Source organism: Salvelinus fontinalis, chromosome 22 (genome assembly GCF_029448725.1).
Source record: "Salvelinus fontinalis isolate EN_2023a chromosome 22, ASM2944872v1, whole genome shotgun sequence".
Lineage (NCBI taxonomy): Eukaryota > Metazoa > Chordata > Actinopteri > Salmoniformes > Salmonidae > Salvelinus > Salvelinus fontinalis.
This window is the reverse complement of record NC_074686.1, coordinates 5,266,522-5,289,654: the sequence shown is the minus strand read 5'-3', so window position 1 is coordinate 5,289,654 and position 23,133 is coordinate 5,266,522. Positions and strand designations below refer to the sequence as shown.

The window sequence follows — 23,133 nt, the reverse complement described above, 5'->3', positions numbered from 1 at the left end:
GCACGTTTATAGAGCCTTTTAACAAGCTCAGAAAGGTGGATCTCGGCCAGCTGGTGGGAGGGGCCACCGCTATAGCACAGGACGAGGTAGTTAAGGCAATTTAGTGCTAAAGATGGCAGCGGTGTTATTTCCCTTGTATGAATATGGAAACGCTACCAAAGTTTGAATTGACCAAAAAGACCGAAGACTTGCACAAACAGCAACAAGGATGACAGCGGTGGGATTCAAACCCACACCTCCAGAGAGACTGGAGCCTAAATCCAGCGCCTTAGACCACTCAGCCACGCTACCTTTCACCATCAAAAACCCCAAACTTTGTCAACTGTTACCTAAGCCTGCTAAGCTCCCATTAATTTCGGTCTCTTTTTTTTTTCTTCCTTGCTTTTTCTTCCCGTTCCTTATTTCACTTGTAAGAATATTAAAACGCTGCAAAAGATTGGATTGAGTGAAGAGATGCCTACCAAAGATTGCAGCATTGTGATACAAAGCCAATCCTCCAGAATGACTTGAGCCTAGATCCAGTGCCTTAAACCACTCTGCAACGCTACCCATTCTCTTCCTCAAAGTCATACTTTCTCATCTGTTACCTAGTCTTGCTAAGCTCCCATTAATTTCGGTCTCTTTTTTTTTTCTTCCTTGCTTTTTCTTCCCGTTCCTTATTTCACTTGTAAGAATATTGAAACGCTGCAAAAGATTGGATTGAGTAAAGAGATGCCTAACAAAGATTGCAGCATTGTGATACAAAGCCAATCCTCCAGAATGACTTGAGCCTAGATCCAGTGCCTTAAACCACTCTGCAACGCTACCCATTCTCTTCCTCAAAGTCATACTTTCTCATCTGTTACCTAGTCTTGCTAAGCTCCCATTAATTTCGGTCTCTTTTTTTTCATCCTTGCTTTTTCTTCCCGTTCCTTATTTCACTTGTAAGAATATTGAAACGCTGCAAAATATTGGATTGAGTAAAGAGATGCCTACCAAAGATTGCAGCATTGTGATACAAAGCCAATCCTCCAGAATGACTTGAGCCTAAATCCAGTGCTGTCACGCCCTGGCCTTAGTATTCTTTGTTTTCTTTATTATTTTAGTTAGGTCAGGGTGTGACATGGGGAATGTTTATGTTTTGTTGGTTTTGGGTGTTGTTTATGGTAAAAGGGGTTGTGTATAGTATATGGGTTTGTGTGGAGTACATGTTTCTAGTGTTGTCTATGTATGTTTAGTTGTCTAGGAGAGTCTATGGTTACCTGAATGAGCTCCCAATTAGAGACAGCTGATTTCGGTTGTCTCTGATTGGGAGCCTTATTTAGGGTGGCCATAGGCTCTCATTGGTTGTGGGTAATTGTCTATGTCAGAACGTTTGTAGCCTGTGTGTGTAAGTGCACAACGTTATTTAGCTTCACGGTCGTTTGTTGTTTTTGTTCGTTTTGTTAAAGTGTTTCGTGTCGTGTTTATTTTTCGTCATCTTTAAAAAATAAAAGAAGATGGCTTACTTTCCAAAAGCTGCGTTTTGGTCCATCAATCCGCCACACGATCGTGACAAGTGCCTTGGACCACTCTGCAACGCTACCCAGCCTCTTCCTCAAAGTCACACTTTCTCATCTGTTACTGTCACGTTCCTGACCTGTTTTCTGTTGTTTTTTATGTGTGTGATGGTCAGGGCGTGAGTTTTGGGTGGGCAGTCTATGTTTTCCGTTTCTATGTTGGTTTTGGGTTGCCTGGTATGGCTCTTGATTAGAGGCAGGTGTTTTGCGTTTTCCTCTAATTGAGAGTCATATTAAGGTAGGGTGTTCTCACTGTTTGTTTGTGGGTGATTGTCACTGTGTCTGTGTTTGTTGCACCACACGGTACTGTCTCGTCTCGTTCGTTCGGTCGTTTATGTGTTCCTCGTTTCATGTAAGTTCATAGTTTAGGTCTGTCTAGTTCGTTTTGTTGTTTTGTAAAATTATTCAAGTGTTCTTCGTGTGTTTAGTTTCGTCTTGTTAAATAAAGTTCATTATGTATTCACAATCCGCTGCGCCTTGGTCAACTCACTCACCGAAAGAGAGCCGTTACAGTTACCTAGTCTTGCTAAGCTCCCATTAATTTCAACCTCTTCTTTTATCCTTTTTCATTTAATTTTCTTCATTTATATCATGTTGCTTTTTCTTCCTGTGTCAACACATCATTTGTTTTTGCTGCTATGTCTGAAGAGCACATTTGTAGAGCACTTTACAAGCTCAGAAAGGTGGATCTCGGCCAGCTGGTGGGAGGGGCCACCGCTATAGCACAGGACGAGGTAGTTAAGGCAATTTAGTGCTAAAGATGGCAGCGGTGTTATTTCCCTTGTATGAATATGGAAACGCTACCAAAGTTTGAATTGACCAACAAGACCGAAGACTTGCACAAACAGCAACAAGGATGGCAGCGGTGGGATTCGAAGCCACGACTCCAGAGAGACTGGAGCCTTAATCCAGCGCCTTATATCACTCGCCGACGCTAGCATTCACCATCCAATACCCCAAACTTTGTCAACTGTTACCTAAGCCTGCTAAGCTCCCATTAATTTCGTTTTTTTTTTTTTTCTTCCTTGCTTTTTCTTCCTGTCAACACATTATTTGTTTTGCTGCTATGTCTGAAGAGCACTTTTATAGAGCCCTTTACTAAACTCAGAAAGGTGGATCTCGGGACAAATGGTAGGAGGACCACCGCTATAGCACAGGAAGTGGTAATTAAGGCAATGTAGTGCTAATTCAATGTGTTCTGGACTCGTGGGTTCAACTACACACAACGTTCCTTATTTCCCTTGTAAGAATATTGAAACGCTGCAAAAGATTGGATTGAGTAGAGAGATGCCTACACTGATGCTTTGCACAAACATTGACAACATCAAAGATTGCAGCATTGTGATACAAAGCCAATCCTCCAGAATGACTTGAGCCTAAATCCAGTGCCTTAGACCACTCTGCAACGCTACCCAGCCTCTTCCTCAAAGTCACACTTTCTCATCTGTTACCTAGTCTTGCTAAGCTCCCATTAATTTCAACCTCTTCTTTTATCCTTTTTCATTTCATTTTCTTCATTTATATCATGTTGCTTTTTCTTCCTGTGTCAACACATCATTTGTTTTTGCTGCGATGTCTGAAGAGCACATTTGTAGAGCACTTTACAAGCTCAGAAAGGTGGATCTCGGCCAGCTGGTGGGAGGGGCCACCGCTATAGCACAGGACGAGGTAGTTAAGGCAATTTAGTGCTAAAGATGGCAACGGTGTTATTTCCCTTGTATGAATATGGAAACGCTACCAAAGTTTGAATTGACCAAAAAGACAGAAGACTTGCACAAACAGCAACAAGGATGGCAGCGGTGGGATTCAAACCCACACCTCCAGAGAGACTGGAGCCTAAATCCAGCGCCTTAGACCACTTGGCCACGCTACCATTCACCATCAAAAACCCCAAACTTTGTCAACTGTTACCTAAGCCTGCTAAGCTCCCATTAATTTCGGTCTCTTCTTTTTTCTTCCTTGCTTTTTCATCCTGTCTCAACACATTATTTGTTTTGCTGCTATGTCTGAAGAGCACTTTTATAGAGCCCTTTACTAAACTCAGAAAGGTGGATCTCGGGACAACTGGTAGGAGGACCACCGCATAGCACAGGAAGTGGTAATTAAGGCAATGTAGTGCTAATTCAATGAGTTCTGGACTCGTGGGTTTGACTACACACAACATTTCTTATTTCCTTTGTAAGAATATTGAAACGCTGCAAAAGATTGGATTGAGTAAAGAGATGCCTACACTGCCTACACGTCAACAAAACGAAGGAGCTGATCGTGGACTTCAGCTTGGCCCCATAAACCTTTACAGATGCACAATTGAGAGCATCCTGGTGGGCTGTATCGCCACCTGGTACGGCAAGTGCACCGCCCACAACCGCAAGGCTCTCCAGAGGGTGGTGCGGTCTGCCCAACGCATCACCGGGGGCACACTGTCTGACCACCAGGACACCTACAGCACCCGGTATCAAAGGAAGGCCAAGGACATCAATGACTCGAGCCAAGGCCAGAAGGCGAGGTCAGTACAGGTGCATCAAAGCTGGGACCTAGAGACTGAAAAACAGCTTCTATCTTAAGGCCATCAGACTGTTAAATAGCCATTACTAGCTGGCTTCCACCAGGTTACTCAACCCTGCTTCTCTATATACATAGACTTGGAATCACTGGCCACTTTAATAATGGAACAATAGTTACTTTAATAATGTTTAAATAATGTTTACATACTGCTTTACTCATCTCATATATATATATACTGTATTCCATTTTACTGTATTTTAGTCAATGCCACTCCCAAATTGTTCAATCTGATATTTATATATTTCTTAATTCCATTTTTTTACTTTTAGATTTGTGTGTATTGTTGTGAATCGTTTTTAGATACGACTGTACTGTTAGATACTACTGCACTGTTGGAGCTATGAACACAAGCATTTCGCTACAACCGCAATAACATCTGCTAAATATGTGTATGTGACCAATAACATTTGAATTGATTTTAAAAGTGATGTTTACTAGATCGCTATCATGGTAACAACAGTAATACAAATAACAAAAAATTATTTAATGCTACAATTAATAATAATAGTAATAACAATATTAATACTAATATTAGAATTACAATAATCAATTTCAGAAAACTTTTAAATCCAATTGTTAATTAGTCCATTCGTATTGCACGATGTTCAGTACGTTTTCCATATTGGACATACTGCACCGTTGTACACAATTTCCTGTACATTGTGTTGCAGTAAGATGGGGGTCCATTCTACTCAGGAGCACCTCTATTTTCCAAATCCAAAGTGTACAACACAAGGAGCATCACCGCTCTTTCTGCTGCCCTTAAAGACTGGCCTTTCAGCTTAAATCCAGTCAGTTTTTCATATTGGACATACATTCTGCAAAACGAGGCAAATGGGTGCTTTAGGACCATGCGGACGCCTCTGAGTGGTCGAGTAGGCTGTTTGGAGTGTTTATCTGACTGGATAAAAAAGAATATATATATATAGATGTTATGCCCCCACCCTTCTAAAACCAAAGTTGCGCCCCTTCCCTGTACATTGTGTCGCAGTAAAAGGGGTGTCCATTTTACTCAGGAGGACCTCTAAGTTCCAAAGCCACAGTATACAACCCAAGGAGCATCGCTACTCATTCTGCCAATCAGCTAAATGGTCAACAATATTTTTTGTTTGTATGTCCAATATGAAAAATAAATAAAAATGAATGACATAATATCTGATAGAAATACTTGTAATTATTCTTTGTATAATAACTAGTATAAAATCGTTCGATAGTTCCATCATTGCCCTAATTATTATTTTACAACGTATACAGAACAGCACTTTTATTCTGAAGGATTCCAGAAATCCGTGACCTGGAAGTACTTTACAGCAGTGCATCGTTGGATACTTTCAAAGGTAAGCAACGGTTGTAGCTCGTTATAAACATAAGTATACATTTGTACATTTATTTTTACCTTGGTTTTTCATGTTCATTCCCAAATTATTTTAAAAACACTTTCATGAACACCTAAGACATTATAATACTATTTTAGCATGGTCTCGGAAAATGTGTGCTATCTTATTTCCCCCCCCCTCGCGTTTGTTTTGTCTGCATTGCTTGACTAAAGTTTTAGCTATTTTGCTTGTTATATTTGCCGTATTTCTGGTTAGTTGTCATTGCCTTTTTCTTTACTGTTCTGTAACACATATAGCGAATGTTTGTTAGGTAACTGAATATCTGATTTGTTGTACCTCTCTTGCCCTCATAATTCCGCGATGGCAAAGCCCGCCAGCCTTCCCAGCTAGCATGCTAAATCATAATTAAGTTCCTCAGTCATTTGATGCACGGCGCATTTTTATTAAATTGGTTGTAGCTGGGTAGTTATTGAAACAAATACCCAAAGGTTCACATTTGCTAGTTATTCGTTTCCAATTAACATTAAGGGTGGGTTCGTAAATTAACTCTGGCTATGAAGTCTGAGTGCCAGAGCGCAGAATAATTGATGCATTTATGAACGGCCAGAGCGCACTCCAGATTGAATTTACGAACACACTGGATTGGTGTGTGGACTTCAGTTCATCTTTCAATCACTCACGTGGGTATATGCTCCTTAAAACCAATGAGGAGATGGGAGAGGCGGGACTTGCAGAGTTTATGCGTCACAATAGAACCAAGTTCTATTTTAGCGCCTGGCTACACAGATGCGCGTGAGCAGTGTAGATGCAATCAACAAGGCAGGTTTTGTCGCACCTTGACTATTGTTCAGTCATGTTGTCAAGTGCCACAAAGAGGGACTTAGGAAAATTGCATTTGGCTCAGAACAGGGCAGCACGGCTGGCCAATGGATGTACACAGAGAGCTACTATTAATGTCCATCTCTCCTGGCTCAAAGTGGAGGAGAGATTGACTTAATCTCTACTTGTATTAATAAAAGTGCACAGAGCTGTCTGTTTGAACTACTGGCGCACAGCTCGGAGACCCATGCATACCCCACAAGACATGCTACAAGAGGTCTCTTCTAGAGGTCGACCAATTATGATTTTTCAGCGCTGATACAGATTATTGGAGGACCAAAAAAAGCCGATACCGATTAATCGGACAATTTTTTTATTTGTATTTTTTGTTGTTGTAACAATGACAATTACAACAATACTGAATGAACACTTATTTTAACTTAATATAAGACATCAATAAAATACATTTAGCCTCAAATAAATAATGAAACATGTTCAATTTGGTTGAAATAATGCAAAAACAAAGTGTTGGAGCAGAAAGTAAAAGTGCAATATCTGCCATGTAAAAAAGCTAACGTTTAAGTTCCTTGCTCAGAACATGAGAACATATGAAAGCTGGTGGTTCCTTTTTTTTTCTCCCCCTTTTCTCCCCAATTTCGTAGTATCCAATTGTTAGTAGTTACTGTCTTGTCTCATTGCTACAACTCCCGTACGGGTTCGGGAGAGACGAAGGTTGAGAGCCATGTGTCCTCCGAAACACAACCCAACCAAGCCGCACTGCTTCTTAACACAGCGCGCATCCAAGCCAGAAGCCAGCCGCACCAATGTGTCAGAGGAAACACCGTACACCTAGCGACCTGGTCAGCGCGCACTGCGCCCGGCCCACCACAGGAGTCGCTAGTGCGCGATGAGACAAGGATATCCATACTGGCCAAACCCTCCCTAACTCGGACGACGCTAGGCCAATTGTGCGTCGCCCCATGGACCTCCTGGCCACGGACGGCTGCGACAGAGCCTGGGCCCGAACCCAGAGTCTCTGGTGGCACAGCTAGCTCTGCGATAATAAACAGCTCAATGCTTGAAGCATTGCGAAGAGCTGCGGGCAAAGCGCATAAAAGTGCTGTTTGAATGAATGCGTACGAGCCTGCTGCTGCCTACCACCGCTCAGTCAGACTGCTCTATCAAATATCAAATCATAGACTTAATCATAACAAAATAACACACAGAAATACGAGCCTTTGGTCATTAATATTAATATCAAAACGTTTATTCTTTCAGTGAAATACGTAACCGTTCCGTATTTTATCTAACGGGTGGCATCCATAAATCTAAATATTCCTGTTACATTGCACAACCTTCAATGTTATTTCAGAATTATGTAAAAATCTGGAAAATTAGTTCGCAACGAGCCAGGCGGCCCAAACTGTTGCATATACCCTGACTCTGCGTGCAATGAACGCAAGAGAAGTGACACAATTTCACTTAGTTAATATTGCCTGCTAACCTGGATTTCTTTTAGCTAAATATGCAGGTTTGAAAATATATACTTCTGTGTATTGGTTTTAAGAAAGGCATTGATGTCTATGGTTAGGTTTATTGGTGCAACGACTGTGCTTTTTTCGCAAATGCACTTTTGTTAAATCATCCCCCGTTTGGCGAAGTTGGCTGTCTTTGTTAGGAAGAAATAGTCTTCACACAGTTCGCAACGAGCCAGGCGGCCCAAACTGCTGCATATACCCTGACTCTGTTGCAAGAGAAGTGACACAATTTCCCTAGTTAAAAGGAATTCATGTTAGCAGGCAATATTAACTAAATATGCAGGTTTAAAAATAAATACTTGTGTATTGATTTTAAGAAAGGCATTGATGTTTATGGTTAGGTACACGTTGGAGCAACGACAGTCCTTTTTCGCGAATGCGCACCGCATCGATTATATGCAACGCAGGACAAGCTAGATAAACTAGTTAAATCATCAACCATGTGTAGTTAACTAGTGATTATGATTGATTGATTGATTGTTTTTTATAAGATAAGTTTAATGCTAGCTAGCAACTTACCTTGGCTTCTTACTGCATTCGCGTAACAGGCAGGCTCCCCGTGGAGTGCAATGTAAGGCAGGTGGTTAGAGCGTTGGACTAGTTAACCGTAAGGTTGCAAGATTGAATCCCTGAGTTGACAAGGTACAAATCTGTCGTTCTGCCCCTGAACAAGGCAGTTAACCCACCGTTCCTAGGCCGTCATTGAAAATAAGAATGTGTTCTTTACTGACTTGCCTAGTTAAATAAAGGTGTAAAAAATTTAAAAAAAAAAAAGATTTCCGGTTGTTATGAAAACTTGAAATCGGCCATTCCGATTAATCGGTCGACCTCTAGTCTCTTCACAGTCCCCAAGTCCAGAACAGACTATGGGAGGTGCACAGTACTACATAGATCCATGACTACATAGAACTCTATTCTACATCAAGTAACTGATGCAGTAAAATTATATTAAAATGACCAGATAAAAATACACCTTATGGAACAGCGGGGACTGTGAAGCAACACACACATGGGCACAGACACATGCATACACACACACACACACAATAACATACACACTATACACATAGATTTTGTACTGTAGATATGTGGTAGTGGTGAGGTAGGGGCCTGTGTGCACACAGTGTGTTGTGAAATCTGTTAATGTATTGTAATGTTATTAAAATTGTATAAACTGCCTTAATTTAGCTGGAACCCAGGAAGAGTAGCTATAGCAGCTAATGGGGATCCATAATAAATACAAATTATTGAATAAATGTATGTGTAAATGTATTTTGCAACGCTCACGCACGTGATGTAAGAGTAAAATAAGACCATACTGCAGATTTTAATGTATTCCCGTATATGATTCCTACATTTTGGTTACAGCTCAACGTAAACTTTTTTGCATTGCTGGGTGGATTCAGGCGTCAAAATGGAGTTTGGTAACGTTATGTTGGATATAGAGGAGGTCGTTCTGGGGGAAGAGGTGATGACCAGTGCCACAGCATCCATCATCAAACCACAGACTGTCCCTGCTCTCCAACCCTGTAAGCACACATTTGTATTTTATTATTTCAGATTGTTGTTTATATGTATGAATTTCAAGTGCAGTATTGGGGCGGCAGGTAGCCTAGTGGGCGGGCGAGTAACTGAAAGGTTGCTGCAAGGTTGCTAGATCAAGTCCCCGAGCTGAGAAGGTAAAAATCTGTCGTTCTGCCCCTAAACAAGGCAGTTAACCCACTGTTCCTAGGCCGTCATTGTAAATAAGAATTTGTTCTTAACTGACTTGCCTAGTTAAATAAAAAATAAAAACCTCCTCTCATTGCAGATCAGCATGACAGCCTACAGTGTTTTCAGTGCTTCATTACATTCTGTAATGCCAAGTCCAAGGAGAGACACATGAGGAAGAGCCATCGTGAGGAATACAAGCAGTCGCTCCAGCAGGTATGGAACGGAGAAAATAAATGCAAGAGTAGGGTGAAGTTGCCCCTAGATGCTGGTTTTGGGTGAGTTTAGCATTTTCCTCAGTGGTGATTAAGTTTAAGATTTTGGGGGTAGGGGGGAGCTGAATCTACAACTGTACGATGTACCTAGGGGAAACTTCACCCCGTAGCTGCAAAGCACACAGCTAACAGCAAAATGCTGTATGCCTATATGCACAGCATAACTAAGACACTGTTAATTATTTGCTGTTTTATGTTATTCTGCAGACCGATACGCTGTTCACCTGTTATGTGTGCAATCGTACCTTCTCCTCCTCTGAGGAGCTGACGCAGCACCATGCCTCACACAGCCTGGAAGACAAGCCCTTCCGCTGCACCTACTGCCAGGGAAGCTTCCGGACTTTCTCTGAGGTGAGAACGGTCTTTCAATGGAAGTTGTAAAGTCTTTAGTCTGTAATGACTTTTAGTTGTGTGTAAGTGCCCCAGTAATCTCATTTAACCCAGAACTAAAATCTTGTGTAATTTCAAGTTTGAAACTTTCACATTTGGTCAGATGCTTAATTAGGTTTTGGGGATAAGCCTAGGGTTGGGTAATATGGCCAAAATATCATATTACAATATTTTGACGGTGTTTTATGTTTTTGAATAATAAAAGTTCTAAATATGCTTTCAGTAGTTCATGACCCTAAGGTGGCAACACATAAATTAGGTGATTTCAATGGGGCTTTATCCATTCTGATTTGTTTTATACAACTTCAAACCAAAATAATTGATACATTTCTGCATTTCCTGCACTTTTGTTATCATTTACGCACTGCCACGCAGGGCTGCATGATATGGGCAAAACATCTAGGCCTACTTAATTGGTGAACTGTTAGAATCATGGAAATATAATGAGTATAGTGAGCACCACCTTTAATACATAGTTTGACATGGCAACAAATGAATAAGTCAGGGAGGAATTATTGACAGGGTAGGGACCAAAGTGTTGCTTAGTTTTTCCATGGGACCCTAATTAGATGGTACATTACATGTTTTCTTACCTCATGTAGTTAGCTAGCTAACATATTCATGCTTCACCTATATAATTCCTATCTGATTTAGAAGATACTGTTGGACTAACAACAATAATATCTTGGCATACACCAGCACTGGTACTAACTAGGCTATATTAGCTAGTTACGTTTGCTCTGACTCTTAGTACATTTAGCAAGCCAGCTAACTAGCGATTAACATTAGTGGCTAGCGATTTATTTACAATTTGCTAAGACAAACTATCAGACAGTAGTTTGCAGAAAGTAAGATACACACACACAAACCAATAGTGTAATTATAGAACGCTTGTGGAAAGCACCATTGTTCTCACCAACATATTTTTGCATCTATCTGACCATGCAGGCGTCAGAGAACAGCAAGAAAGTACTCATGACTCCATGGTGGAGCAACTGCTCTCTCATTGAGTGACAGGGGGCGGGGCTAGGTGTGGGAAGCGGCATGCAGCAGGAGGAGAGGGAGAAAGGCAACTCAAGTAGCAAACGGAGTAAACTATAAAAACGGACATTATACATGCCGGAGTTGCGTATCACATTTAAAAACCAAGCATTGAAATACCATTTATAGAAGGTCAAGTAAATCTCTGTAGTGTATCTGCCTTCTGTTGTCCATTGGTGCCTCTGTCGCCATGTTTGTTTCCTCAAGGTGACCTGAGCCCAGGATTTCTGAATAGGTCATCTTTTCTACTATGGGGATAGTAGATTGACATAGGCTAGTGATTTTGCTGTTTGTTGCTCATCTTGTTGGCTGAGGAAAAGTAAATGTGGGCGGTTAATAAAACATAGGCAGTTTCAAGTTTGGGGAAGCAATTTTTCACCATAAAAATTTACTTTTATAATAAAGCATTCCATGCATCCTCGCATTTGCAGATTTATGTATGTAAGATAGCCATGGCCTACTATTCCTAGATTTCATTGTCATAATTTTTGTCTAAAAGTATAACTCAATCATTGTTCACAAAAAAAGAGTAGGCTTAGAGTAGGCCTAGGCTATAGGCCAGTGGTTCTCAGCTGGTTTTGCCTCGGGACCCAAATTGAACCAGGTAGTCTGCCACGACCGAATATTTGCTTCGTGAAAAAGAATCGCCAAAATAGAATCTGGAAAACTATTTTTAATGCTGTATTGATAGTAAATGTAGCAATTATATGACAGGGGAACAACATTCCCACCATTTTCATTGTCAATAATACAATTTTGCCAATATTATTGATGAAGAATGTTAATAAACTCACTGGCTTGAGACCACAAAATATTGCTGCCAATACCTCTATACTGAAAATACTGTGATTGTGACTCTTTATATGACTGGAGACATTAGCAGAATCCTCTTTAATATGACAAAAATGACAGGGTAACCTTCTCTGCTGACACTAACAAACAGATCAATAAAAACAACATTGTCCGAGTCATATATTAGGCCTATGAAAAGGAGAGACACAAATACAATATGACATCCATCTAACCTGAGGAAGAAATTGTCCAAAAACAAGAAGTGGCACTAACCCAATGATAAAGACAGTAAATATGGACACTTACTGAGGACATGGCCAATATTCTTTGCTGGTGCTATTAAGATAGGCTACTCTTTGCTTAATTAAGTTTAACTTTTTCATAACTAAAAGTCAGATTGGAGTCTTTTCATTGTCTTCTCTTTACAGCAATAGCCATTTGTTTTCCAAACAGTTTTTCTGCAATTGTATTTTTAAATATTGTGGTATGCCTGGCTGGGTCTCTATGCTTTTCACTGACAGTCTCAACTCATCAATCACCCAAATTGCGGGCCCTTCCGACTGTAGGCTATGCCATTTTAAACAATCCACAGCGTTTGATTTTTAAATAAGTTAATAATCCTCTGTGGCAAATTCATGCTTTCTGGTGTAGTAGCCTATTTTGAATCATTGAATGTATTTCTGTATAGACAGTATGCTAATTAGGATATATCATTTTGGAAATTCAATTAAATTTTGGTAAAGCTCAGCTTCCCCGAGCCTTATGGACGCGCCGCCTATGTATTCTAATATCTTCAAATTGCTCATGGGAGTTCGGTAAGAATGATGCGCCCCGTTGCATTTTCTGTTAAGATGAATTACCATAAACGAAATGTGTTTTCTGTCATTCTAAGAACCGTAGGTGGAAGCCCTAATCATGTTACGCAACCAATGCATATGGACCCGGCACCTTTTTTAAATGTCAGGTAAATGAAAATGCTGCCAGGCAAATGTCCGGCGCCACATTTTCATAGCGGAAACCCTGCCTGAAACTCTTTGTCATTTTTTTGTCTCTTGATGTCTCTCATAGTTGACAGTCCACCGGCGACAGCTGTGCAAGGAGCGTCAGTGTGCGTGCAAGGACTGTGGCATGGTATTGCAAGGCCCAAACCAGTTACGCACCCACTGCCTCACCCAGCACCCCCAGCTGCTGGAAGAGGAGGATGATGACACCAAGACTCATCGTTGTGGCAAGTGCGGCCGCAGGTTTGAGATGGAGGTGGAGCTTGTGCTGCACCAGGAGAACTTTGTGGGTCATCGGCATTGCGATGCAAAAGTCCCAGCCAAAAAACGCGGACGCCCTCCCAAGAAAGTGTCTGTGGCTGAGCCAAAGTCTGCTGAGCGAGAAGCAGCTAATGGAGAGAAGAGTGTGAAAGCTGACGATGGGGGAGAGGAGCTTGTGGCAAAAGGAGGGAAACGACCGGGTCTACCCCATAAGGAGGAGCTCCAAATTCCCTGTTCTGAAGCTGAGTGTGACCTCATGTTCTCCTCTGTTGCCCTTCTCCGGGCCCACAAGAAGGAGAAGCACAGGCGGCCACCTCCACCTCTCAAGACTCAACCCTGCTCTGAGTGTGAAGAGAGCTATGCTCGACCGGAGCAGCTCAAAGCCCACATGGCCATGGCTCACGGCTATGGCCAACACAACTGCCCCGCCTGCGGCAAGACCTTTGGCCGGGAGAGCAACCTAAAGGCACACCAGAAGACCCACACTGAGGGAGAAGAGGCAACAGACAAAGAAAATAGATAATCTGGGGAAAGGGGAATGTCATCATGGACAATTTATGTAATGGTTAAAGGTGCAATATGCAGAAATTGCTTACCATTTTCTGGTTGCTAAAATTCTAATAGTTTGCCTCATTTTAGTTTTTGACAAAACAAGCAATGTATAGCATAGAGAATCATTCTACCATCTAAACCACTGTGAAATATATTGTCAGCTGTTTGAGGCTGGTGTCCAAACCCAAAAGTAAAAGCCGCAAAACGAAACTTGAGGAAATCATAGAAATAGCGCACATAGAACACATCTACTGCTTCTTAGACTTGCTTTTGAGTTGCTTGCTTTCTATAACTCATAATTCTATGTGAATTTGGTCGGGTTACCTAAAAAGTTACATGTTGCAGCTTTTAAGAGTTTGGAAAATATAATTTGGTTAAAACAGGCATTGATGTGGGTGGGTTTTTTATGTTCAAGATGGGAGTTTGGAATATGTGACATACCATTATGGATAAGCACTCAGTTGGATCATTAGCTTGTTCCTGGTTGCTCCTACGGATTATTTTGAAGTGCTTTTAGTACCCTCTAATGATGTGTACATGATTTTGAATTTCAACTGCCAGCCCCCTTCCAGGGTATGAATCTATTTCTATATTACCTCAAATGTGAGAAGATTTAGTAACTTATCATATTTATTTTAGTAGGAAATCAATGGGTTTTATGGTTTACATTTTAGTCATTTAGCAGATGCTCTTATCCAGAGCAACTTACAGGAGCAATTAGGGTTAAGTTCTTTGCTCAAGGGCACATCAACAGATTTGTCATCTAGTCAGCTCGGGATTCGACCTTTCAGTTACTGGCCCATCGCTCTTAATCGCTGGGCAACCTACCGCCTTCAACATTCCACTCATCATTTAGTTTACGTTCCTGCCAAGGCATCTTCTGATCATGTAAATGTATATATATTGGTCCGGAGAATATATTGTTCTGTGAAGGATGTCGTTGTTGTGATATGATCTTGTACTTTTTTCATCCATAATTAAATAGTAAGGAGTGATTTTTAAATTGCAGTCTGTAATTTATGTGAATTTGAGGTTATGGGAAACTAGTGTGTGAACCTGAAATTAATGGAAAAGATTAGTACTGAGTTAGATCTTTTCCATTCATTGAGGTTGTGGCAGAAGGAGCTAGTGAGGATGGAGAATGAGGAGGAAATCCAAAGGCAGAAAAAGGAAAAGATGAGAGGTCAAGGATGAATGAAGGTAAATAAAAAAAAAAGCCTAAAATAAAGCAACTGCTTGTAGTTGAGAATGGGAAAGAGGAGAATAACACCTGGGACCAGCTAAGGAGTAAGCTGGAGATTAACCTGGCTAAGAGAAGTGGGGAAGAAAAGGAGACGGCTAAGGAGGGATGGGTCCAGGTCAAAACCATTCTGGAGAAGAGCAGCAGAGAAACAGGAAAGAGGGATGGTGCTGTGGAGGAGGAAAAGGTTTACGAGGGATTGGTCGAGAAGCAGCAGAGAAACAGGATATATAGGGGTAGTGCTTTTGAAGGAGATGGATACTCTGAGAGTCACCATATAAAAATACTGGCAGGTGTTGAGCCAAATGGAAAGGAGTATCATGGAGAAGGAATGCAGAAAGAGATGGAATGACATCGATTTTGAGGGGTATTTTATATTGCTGTGATCACTTAAGATCCTCATTACAAATAAGAATCTGTGTGGTTACCTGCACAACAATATATACATATTATGGCAAAAGGGAGAGAAACAAGTGGACAGAAAGGAAAAAAACGGTCAAAGTTGCAAACATTTACTGCAAGTGGACTGAATACTGAATAATAATGTATTTTACTATACATGTATGTTTATGTTCTTTTATTTCCTTTTAATACTTTTATACTTAATTTAAATATATAACACGAATAAAACAAAATGTATATGTACTCCACATTCATAAACCCGCAAAAACAATGCTGATAATTCTGAAATTACAACAAACTCGTTTTCCCATGATGCAATGGTATTTCCTTCCTATCTCGCGCCTTTCCATCTTGTTTCACCAGAAGCGCTACAGACACAGCGCACCACCACCGTTGTTGTTATAGTAGTGAATAATGGCGGCAGCGGGAGAGGGATTATCATCTCCCGCTAATGTCGCGGGTTCCAGCATGCCGGCCGTAGCCCGCGCCCGTTTCCCGGGCCGGCCATGGACATCTCGTATTCGGCTACGATCGGAGAAACGTCCGCAGCGGGGAAGGTTGGGCTCGGAAAGTGGAGGGATAGTCACAGGAGGCCGAAGGCCCATCAACATTGGACTAACGTTGAGCGAGGACCCGTCACTGCTGCGTTTACTCGGGATTGCTGATAAACATAGGCGCCAGAGAGACGCGGGTTTCTACTCAAGCGGGAGTGGAGAGGTGAGTTTCCAAGCCGTGCAACAGCCCCACACCACAGACCCAATTAACACGTGTATGTTCCACAGCCTTCGCTGTGTAATATAGATTATATTGAGAATCAAGTGTCTAACGTTCGTTACCTGGCTACAGTAGGTATCCAACTATACAATTGTTCAAACTTCAAATCTTGCTGAACCAGAATCTGGGTTTAAAGGTGACGTTCTAGCCGTATTCAACGCCTCTTTTATAAATCCAGATTGTGGTTCAAATGTTTGCTAGTTACTGTACCAATCCACTATACTCGGTGACAAGTAAACGTTAGTAGCTAACAGTGATAACATCTCCTGACAGCCTCCTGACTGACATTAACGTTACCAGGATCTTTGATAATCGATGATTTTAGGCGGTGAAATTCGTGGTAGCCAACATGACTCTGTCTGGATACAAGTTTTTCTGCCAATTTAACTAGCTATACTAAAGCAATGTAGTTAGCAAGTGATGCTATCTAGATAGCAACTTTTGCAACACAGTCACATTTTCACACATCCACCATCACTCTACGTAGTATCAACACATTATAACATATTTGGTATCAACGTTGCCCCTGTTCAGTCAGATTATGCCATAGTTAGTATCTGTCATTTAGTCCACCCCCGACAGCCCCCATCGTGAGTGAAAGATGTCTGGCCCTGTTGAACAGAAACGATCTTGAGATATTCCACTGCATGCTTTAAATGGGCTACACCAAAAGCTTGGCCCGTGTGTCATTTAAACTAAGAGCAGTTTGTTCTAGCATATATTTAACCTACTTCTCACACTATAGCCTACTAGTATTGACAGTTAACTTTTATGTGAGCTTGTCATCGCATTATCAATCCAATTGGTGCTCATGCCATGCTCACCACAATTAGGATAATTGCTGCGTGACATGCCCCATTCGGCAAGCAATTTAGAACTAGTCTATTGAGACCAGTGGTCACCAACCATTTTTGAGTGAAGATTACTTTGAGTCAAAATGCCACCCAAGATCTACCGATCAGAATAGATTTTTTTTTACATGACTTAAAAAAACGTAAGCCTATGCAACATTAACGTATTACAAGCATTACTCTAGCCATGAGGTTTGTGAATCTCATAGCAACAATTATGTGTTGCTAATATGACTAGGATTGTGCCTTTGGATTCTGTATAACGAAAGAGAGTTGATATGAAAATAGAATAGGAGAGAAATGCTGGTTAATTGCATGAGGAAGTCTAAATAAAATAATTGCCTCCACGTTTCTACGGATGGATTTTAATTGCATGAGGAAGTCTTCATAAAATGCCTCCACGTTTCTACTGATGGATTTTAACTCTTTGAGGAAGTCTTCATAAAATGCCTCCACGTTTCTACTGATGGATTTTAACTCCTTGAGGAAGTCTTCATAAAATGCCTCCACGTTTCTACTGATGGATTTTCGCAAGGCAACTTTGAAGAAAGGTAAAACAGGCCTCATTATTCAAATCAAGTCAAATTTTATTTGTCACATGTAAGGTCTACAGCAGGTGTACATTTCACCTTACAGTGAAATGCTTACTTACAAGCCCTTAACCAACAATGCAGTTTTAAGGAAATCCCTAAAAAAGTAAGAGATAGAATAACAAATAATTAAAGAGCAGCAGTAAATAACAATAGCGGGGCTATATACAGGGGGTACCGGTACAGAGTTAATGTGTCAAAGTGTGGGGGCACCGGTATTGAGGTAATTATGTACATTGTAGGTGGAGTTATTAAAGTGGCTATGCATAGATAATAACAGAGTGTAGCAGCAGTGGGGGGGGGGGCAATGCAAATAGTCTGGGTAGCCATTTGATTAGCTGTTCAGGAGTGTTATGGCTTGGGGGTAGAAGTTGTTTAGAAGTCTCTTGGACCTAGACTTGGCGCTCCGGTACTGCTTGCTGTGCAATAGCAGAGAGAACAGTCTATGACTAGAGTTGCTGGAGTCTTTGAGAATGTTTAGGGCCTTCCTCTGACACCGCCTGGTATAGATGTCCTGGATGGCAGGAGGCTTGGCCCCGGCGATGTACTGGGCCTTACGCACTACCCTCTGTAGTGTCTTGCGGTCGGAGGCCGAGCAGTTGCCATACCAGGCAGTGGTGCAACCAATCAGGATGCTCTTGATGGTACAGCTGTAAAACGTTTTGAGGATCTGAGGACCCATGCTAAATATTTTCAGTCTCGAGGGACAATAGGTTTTGTCGTGCCATCTTCACGACTGTCTTGGTGTGCTTGGACCATGTTATTTTGTTGGTGATGTGAACACCAAGGAACTTGAAGCGCTCAACCTGCTCCACTACAGCCCGTCGATGAGAATGGGGGCGTGCTCAGTCCTCCTTTTCCTGTAGTCCACAATCGTCTCCTTTGTCTTGATCAAGTTGAGGGAGAGATTGTTGCCCTTGCACCACAAGGTCAGGTCTCTGACCACCTCCCTATAGGCTGTCTCATCGTTGTCGGTGATCATCCCTACCACTGTTGTCATCAGCAAACTTAATGATGATGATGGAGTCGTGCTTGGCCGTGCAGTCATGAGTGAAGAGGGAGTACAGGAGGGAACTGAGCACGCACCCATGAGGGGCCCCCGTGTTGAGGATCAGCGTGGCGGATGTGTTGTTACCTACCCTTAACACCTTGGGGCGGCCCGTCAGGAAGTCCAGGATCCAGTTGCAGAGGGAGGTGTTTAGTCCCGGGGTCCTTAGCTTAGTGATGAGCTTTGAGGGCACTATGGTGTTGAACGCTGAGCTGTAGTCAATGAAAAGCATTCTCACATAGGTGTTCCTTTTGTCCAGGTGTGAAACGGCAGTGTGGAGTGCGATCTGAAGGTGCGTGCGGTATGCGAATTGGAGTGGGTCGAAGTCAAGTAAAACATTCAGGGTTCAAACAATTATACTGGCTCAAGCTCACATTGCAAAGTGGTAAGTGTCGTGCTGATAGTCAGGCTATAGTATTGACAGTTCTCTTTTTTTGTGAGCTTGTCATTGTATCATCAATCAAATTGGCGGATAATGGATAGTGGATAATAAAACGTCATTTTCAAAAATGCAATTAGCGGAAAACACCATTCTAAACCATTTGCGAACAGTTGTGACAGAGATTAAAATCTCCTTTCGAAACGTAGAAAGATGGGGAATCTAATAGCAACAATTATGATGTGTTGCTAATATGACTAGGATTGTGCCTTTGGCTTCTGGACAACAAAAGAGAGTTGATATGAAAATAGAATAGGAGAGAAATGCTGGTTAATTGCATGAGGAAGTCTTCATAAAATAATTGCCTCCACGTTTCTACGGATGGATTTTCGCAAGGCAACTTTTGAAGCAAGTTAAAACAGGCTTCATTATTTGAATTAAAGTAAAACGTTCAGGTTTTAAACAATTATACTACCTCAAGTTCACATTGCAAAGTGGTGGGTGACACGCTGATAGTCAATGGAAGGCAGGCTATAGCCTATACAGGTGGTTCCCAACCTTTTCGGTTATTGTACCAACAACTGAATTTTGCTATGGCCGGAGTACTCCTGAAGTACCCCCTCGTGCATTTTACCAGTAGGCCTACGGTCTCACGAGTCTTCTCAAGTACCCCCTGTGGATAGGCGTACCCCTGGTTTGGAACAACTGGCCTATACACCCGAATGGCGAATGGGAGGCAAACCGGTTAACCCGTAACATCCCTAAGCCCAATACATTATCACTGCATATTGGCTTTGCTTGAATGGCCCTGCCAATGCATTGTTGTTCGGACCATTTTTCAAAATTTGAGGTAGCCTAAATGAATGATACACCGGTAGTCGATCAGTTGTTGTATTACTTGTGAGGAACAGCTGAGCGAGCACACATTTTAATATTTTACTGGGCTGGTGGTGCCTTCATCTGACGGTCAGTCTCAGCGGAGGGAGAGAGCAGGAGGAGACTGAGGTTCACCCTCTACTCTCCCTTTCCTCCACTGACCAAAAAGGGACACCGTCTTCCAGCTGATGGCGACACTTGAGTCGGACATTATTTCTGCCTCATACAGAAATTCATGTTGCTACTCCTATGAACAGGGGGAAAGTAAAATATTTCTACATATAAAAAAAGACCCAAGCCGCTAATAATAATGCAAGCAAATCAAATCATTCATTACAGCTGCAGTGTTGGTTGCAGCGCGAGTGGAAGTAGGAAGAATGCACGTTTTAATAGCCTATAAAAGTCTTGACGGTGCCGAGTAAGAACTTAAACATGAACTCACTCATAAAAACAGCAGCTCTGTTCTGTGTTCATTGACAGTCTCTCTGGTCATGGTTCGGGTGCAACTACCACCAACAGCACCTGATTACATTTTTTTAGAGGAACGCAAGGCTTTATCGTTGCTTTTCGTACAGAAATGTTTAGCGATCGACCGGTTGGTGACAACTGTTATAGACCTATGCATCTTAGATAACTTGTTACTCACTCACCATCTCTTTTTTTCCAACAGCACTATCAGTCCCTGATATTCTTTTCACCAGGCTTTGTCGTTAACTTATTGAATGGCTATATGTAGGCTTATTGATTCAACGCTATAGTTAGACGAAACTCACCGTTCATTTATTAATGTATCTTATGGAAGCGCAAACCATACTAATTTGTTGAATGGCAATGACCTCTGTTAGATTCATGCTCTTAGATTAATGCTTAATTTCCATGATCATGGGGCTTTACAGTGTGTGATCACTTTGTTCTGGCTGAACTGATGCAATCCTTGGTAGTGGGCTGTACAGTCACATTTTAAGTTGCTTCCTCTGGGTACGCCAGACAGCTCTACACAGTCACCTGATACGGAGTACAGCAGTGGCATGGTTTCTCTGTCAGGGATTTTATCATTCTGATTGATTTACATTTGAGTCATTTAGCAGACTCTCTTATCCAGAGCGACTTAAAGGAGAAATTAGGGTTAAGTCGACATATGTTTCACCTAGCCAGCTCTGAAATTCGAACCAGCAACCTTTCGGTTATTGGTCCAATGCTCTTAACCGCTAGGCTACCTGCCACCCCTGAATTAGAGGTCGACCGATTATGATTTTTCACCGCCGATACCGATTATTGGAGGACCAAAAGAAGCCAATACCGATTAATCGGCCTATTTATTTTTATTTGTTTATTTATATATATATATATTTGTAATAATGACAATTACAACAATACTGATTGAACAATGAACACTTATTTTAACTTAATATAATATATCAATTTAGTCTCAAATAAATAATGAAACATGCTCAATTTGGTTTAAATAATGCAAAAACAGTGTTGGAGAAGAAAGTAAAAGTGCAATATGTGCTATGTAAAAAAGCTAACGTTTAAGTTCCTTGCTCAGAACATATGAAAGCTGGTGGTTCCTTTTAACATGAGTCTTCAATATTCCCAGGTAAGAAGTTTTAGTTTGTAGTTATTAAAAGACTATTTCTCTCTCTACCATTTGTATTTCATATACCTTTGACTATTGGATGTTCTAATAGGTACTTTAGTATTGCCAGCCTAATCTCTGGAGTTGATAGGCTTGAAGTCATAAACCGCGTAATGCTTGAAGCATTGCGAAGAGCTGTCCAGCTCGTGTTATTTCATAGTTTTGATGTTTTCACTATTATTCTACAATGTGGAGAATAGTAAAAAAATTGTTTGAATATTAAACTTAACTGTCTGACAGAGAACCTTGAATCAGTAGTCTTTTGCATGAATGCACATTTTAACGTAACAAAGTGAATAAATAGAGGGTGTATTTTCAGTAATGAACTAGATGAGTAACTTCCAACCTAAGTGATGGGTATTTTAATTTATTGTACAAAAACTAAAAAGTGTGCAAGTGGATAACATTGCAGCACAACAGCCTATAGGATGAGGAGCCAAAATACGACAGAGGATTTCATCACATTTTAAAGTGAGCTATTGGAACTTTTAACTCGATCAACATCATATGTTATTTTATATTCACTCAAAAATCTGGCACCACAATTTGTGTATATCAACACAATTGTTATTGTGGCAAAGTTGAAGGAAATGAACAAAGTATGTTCAAGAAGATGAAACTAGCAAATTGATTGGAGAAGTGGAAATATCAGCAAGATGTATCCTATATCCATGTGCTCTTTTAGTCTGCAATTTTGTGGTCAGCAAGTGTAGTTTGTTGATGATAGGTTTGTAACCAGGAGCAAGACTCTTCCTCAGTGATTCTGGGCCTGTATTCAAAAAACATCTCAGAGTAGGAGACGGAGTGCTGATCTAGCATCCGTTTTTCCTTTTAGATCATAATGAATAAGCTTATGGAGGGGTAGGGTTGCAAAGGGTCGGAAACTTTCCGGTAAATTTCCGGAATTTTTCTGGAAATTTTCTATGGGAAGTTAAGCCCGAGAAGATAATTTTGCTTAAATTCATCAAAAATGTTTTTTTTTTTTGTGCGATACACATAAAGCAATTTTAGGTTTTGTGGCATATTTTGGTTAAACTATCCCCAATTCAATGGAATTGCAACCCTTTGCATGCACAGTGCATTCTTCCATCACATGTACAGCTGATTCTCAAGATCTTGCACACTAATAAGATGCTATTGAGCCCACACTACTACACTGTCTGAGCCAAGGACTACATGCTTTCAGGTAAGTTCTGGTTACAATACTGGGTGGGGTAAATATATTTTATATGACATATTCATTTTTGTTAACTAGTCAATAGTATCCTACAGCAAGGAGTGTTTAAATAATTTCTATCTTAACAATTTCTGCTTGTTTGTATTTGCTACCATGTGGGTTTCCATACATATTTAATTTTAAAACATTTATTTTACAAAGGAGTTTAATCTAACTGCTTAACTATTTATCTGTACATGGAAATGTGTATGTCTGTGTATATATGCCACCGGCACTATCTGCGGAGACATTTCACTGCAGCTAATGTAGTAGGAAAAGCTGTGTACATTTGCAAATAC

The 23,133-nt window shown here is 41.0% G+C and overlaps 2 protein-coding genes and 2 non-coding genes across 5 annotated transcripts in view; 2 read left to right on the top strand and 2 right to left on the bottom strand.

Annotated features, from left to right (window-relative positions):
* Positions 1-209: 209 nt before the first annotated feature.
* On the bottom strand, positions 210-291 carry trnal-uag (transfer RNA leucine (anticodon UAG)). The gene has a single exon. It is a non-coding gene; the product is annotated as a tRNA-Leu (tRNA).
* Positions 292-3,329: 3,038 nt separating this feature from the next.
* On the bottom strand, positions 3,330-3,411 carry trnal-uag (transfer RNA leucine (anticodon UAG)). Its single transcript has one exon. It is a non-coding gene; the product is annotated as a tRNA-Leu (tRNA).
* Positions 3,412-5,378: 1,967 nt separating this feature from the next.
* On the top strand, positions 5,379-14,822 carry LOC129819609 (zinc finger protein 782-like). The gene is made up of 5 exons (XM_055876004.1): positions 5,379-5,440; positions 9,204-9,326; positions 9,608-9,723; positions 9,990-10,133; positions 13,074-14,822. Exons 2-5 carry the CDS (start codon positions 9,212-9,214, stop codon positions 13,788-13,790), a joined length of 1,092 nt encoding a protein of 363 aa, XP_055731979.1. The 5' UTR covers positions 5,379-5,440; positions 9,204-9,211; the 3' UTR covers positions 13,791-14,822.
* Positions 14,823-15,806: 984 nt separating this feature from the next.
* Positions 15,807-23,133, top strand: part of LOC129819608 (histone-lysine N-methyltransferase 2B-like) — a 63,251-nt gene continuing 55,924 nt past the window's right edge. For both annotated transcript variants that reach the window (XM_055876003.1, XM_055876002.1), the window contains exon 1: positions 15,807-16,178. In XM_055876003.1, coding sequence (XP_055731978.1) covers positions 15,876-16,178 — 303 coding nt within the window. In that variant the 5' untranslated portion in view covers positions 15,807-15,875. The remainder of the gene's footprint in view (positions 16,179-23,133) is intronic.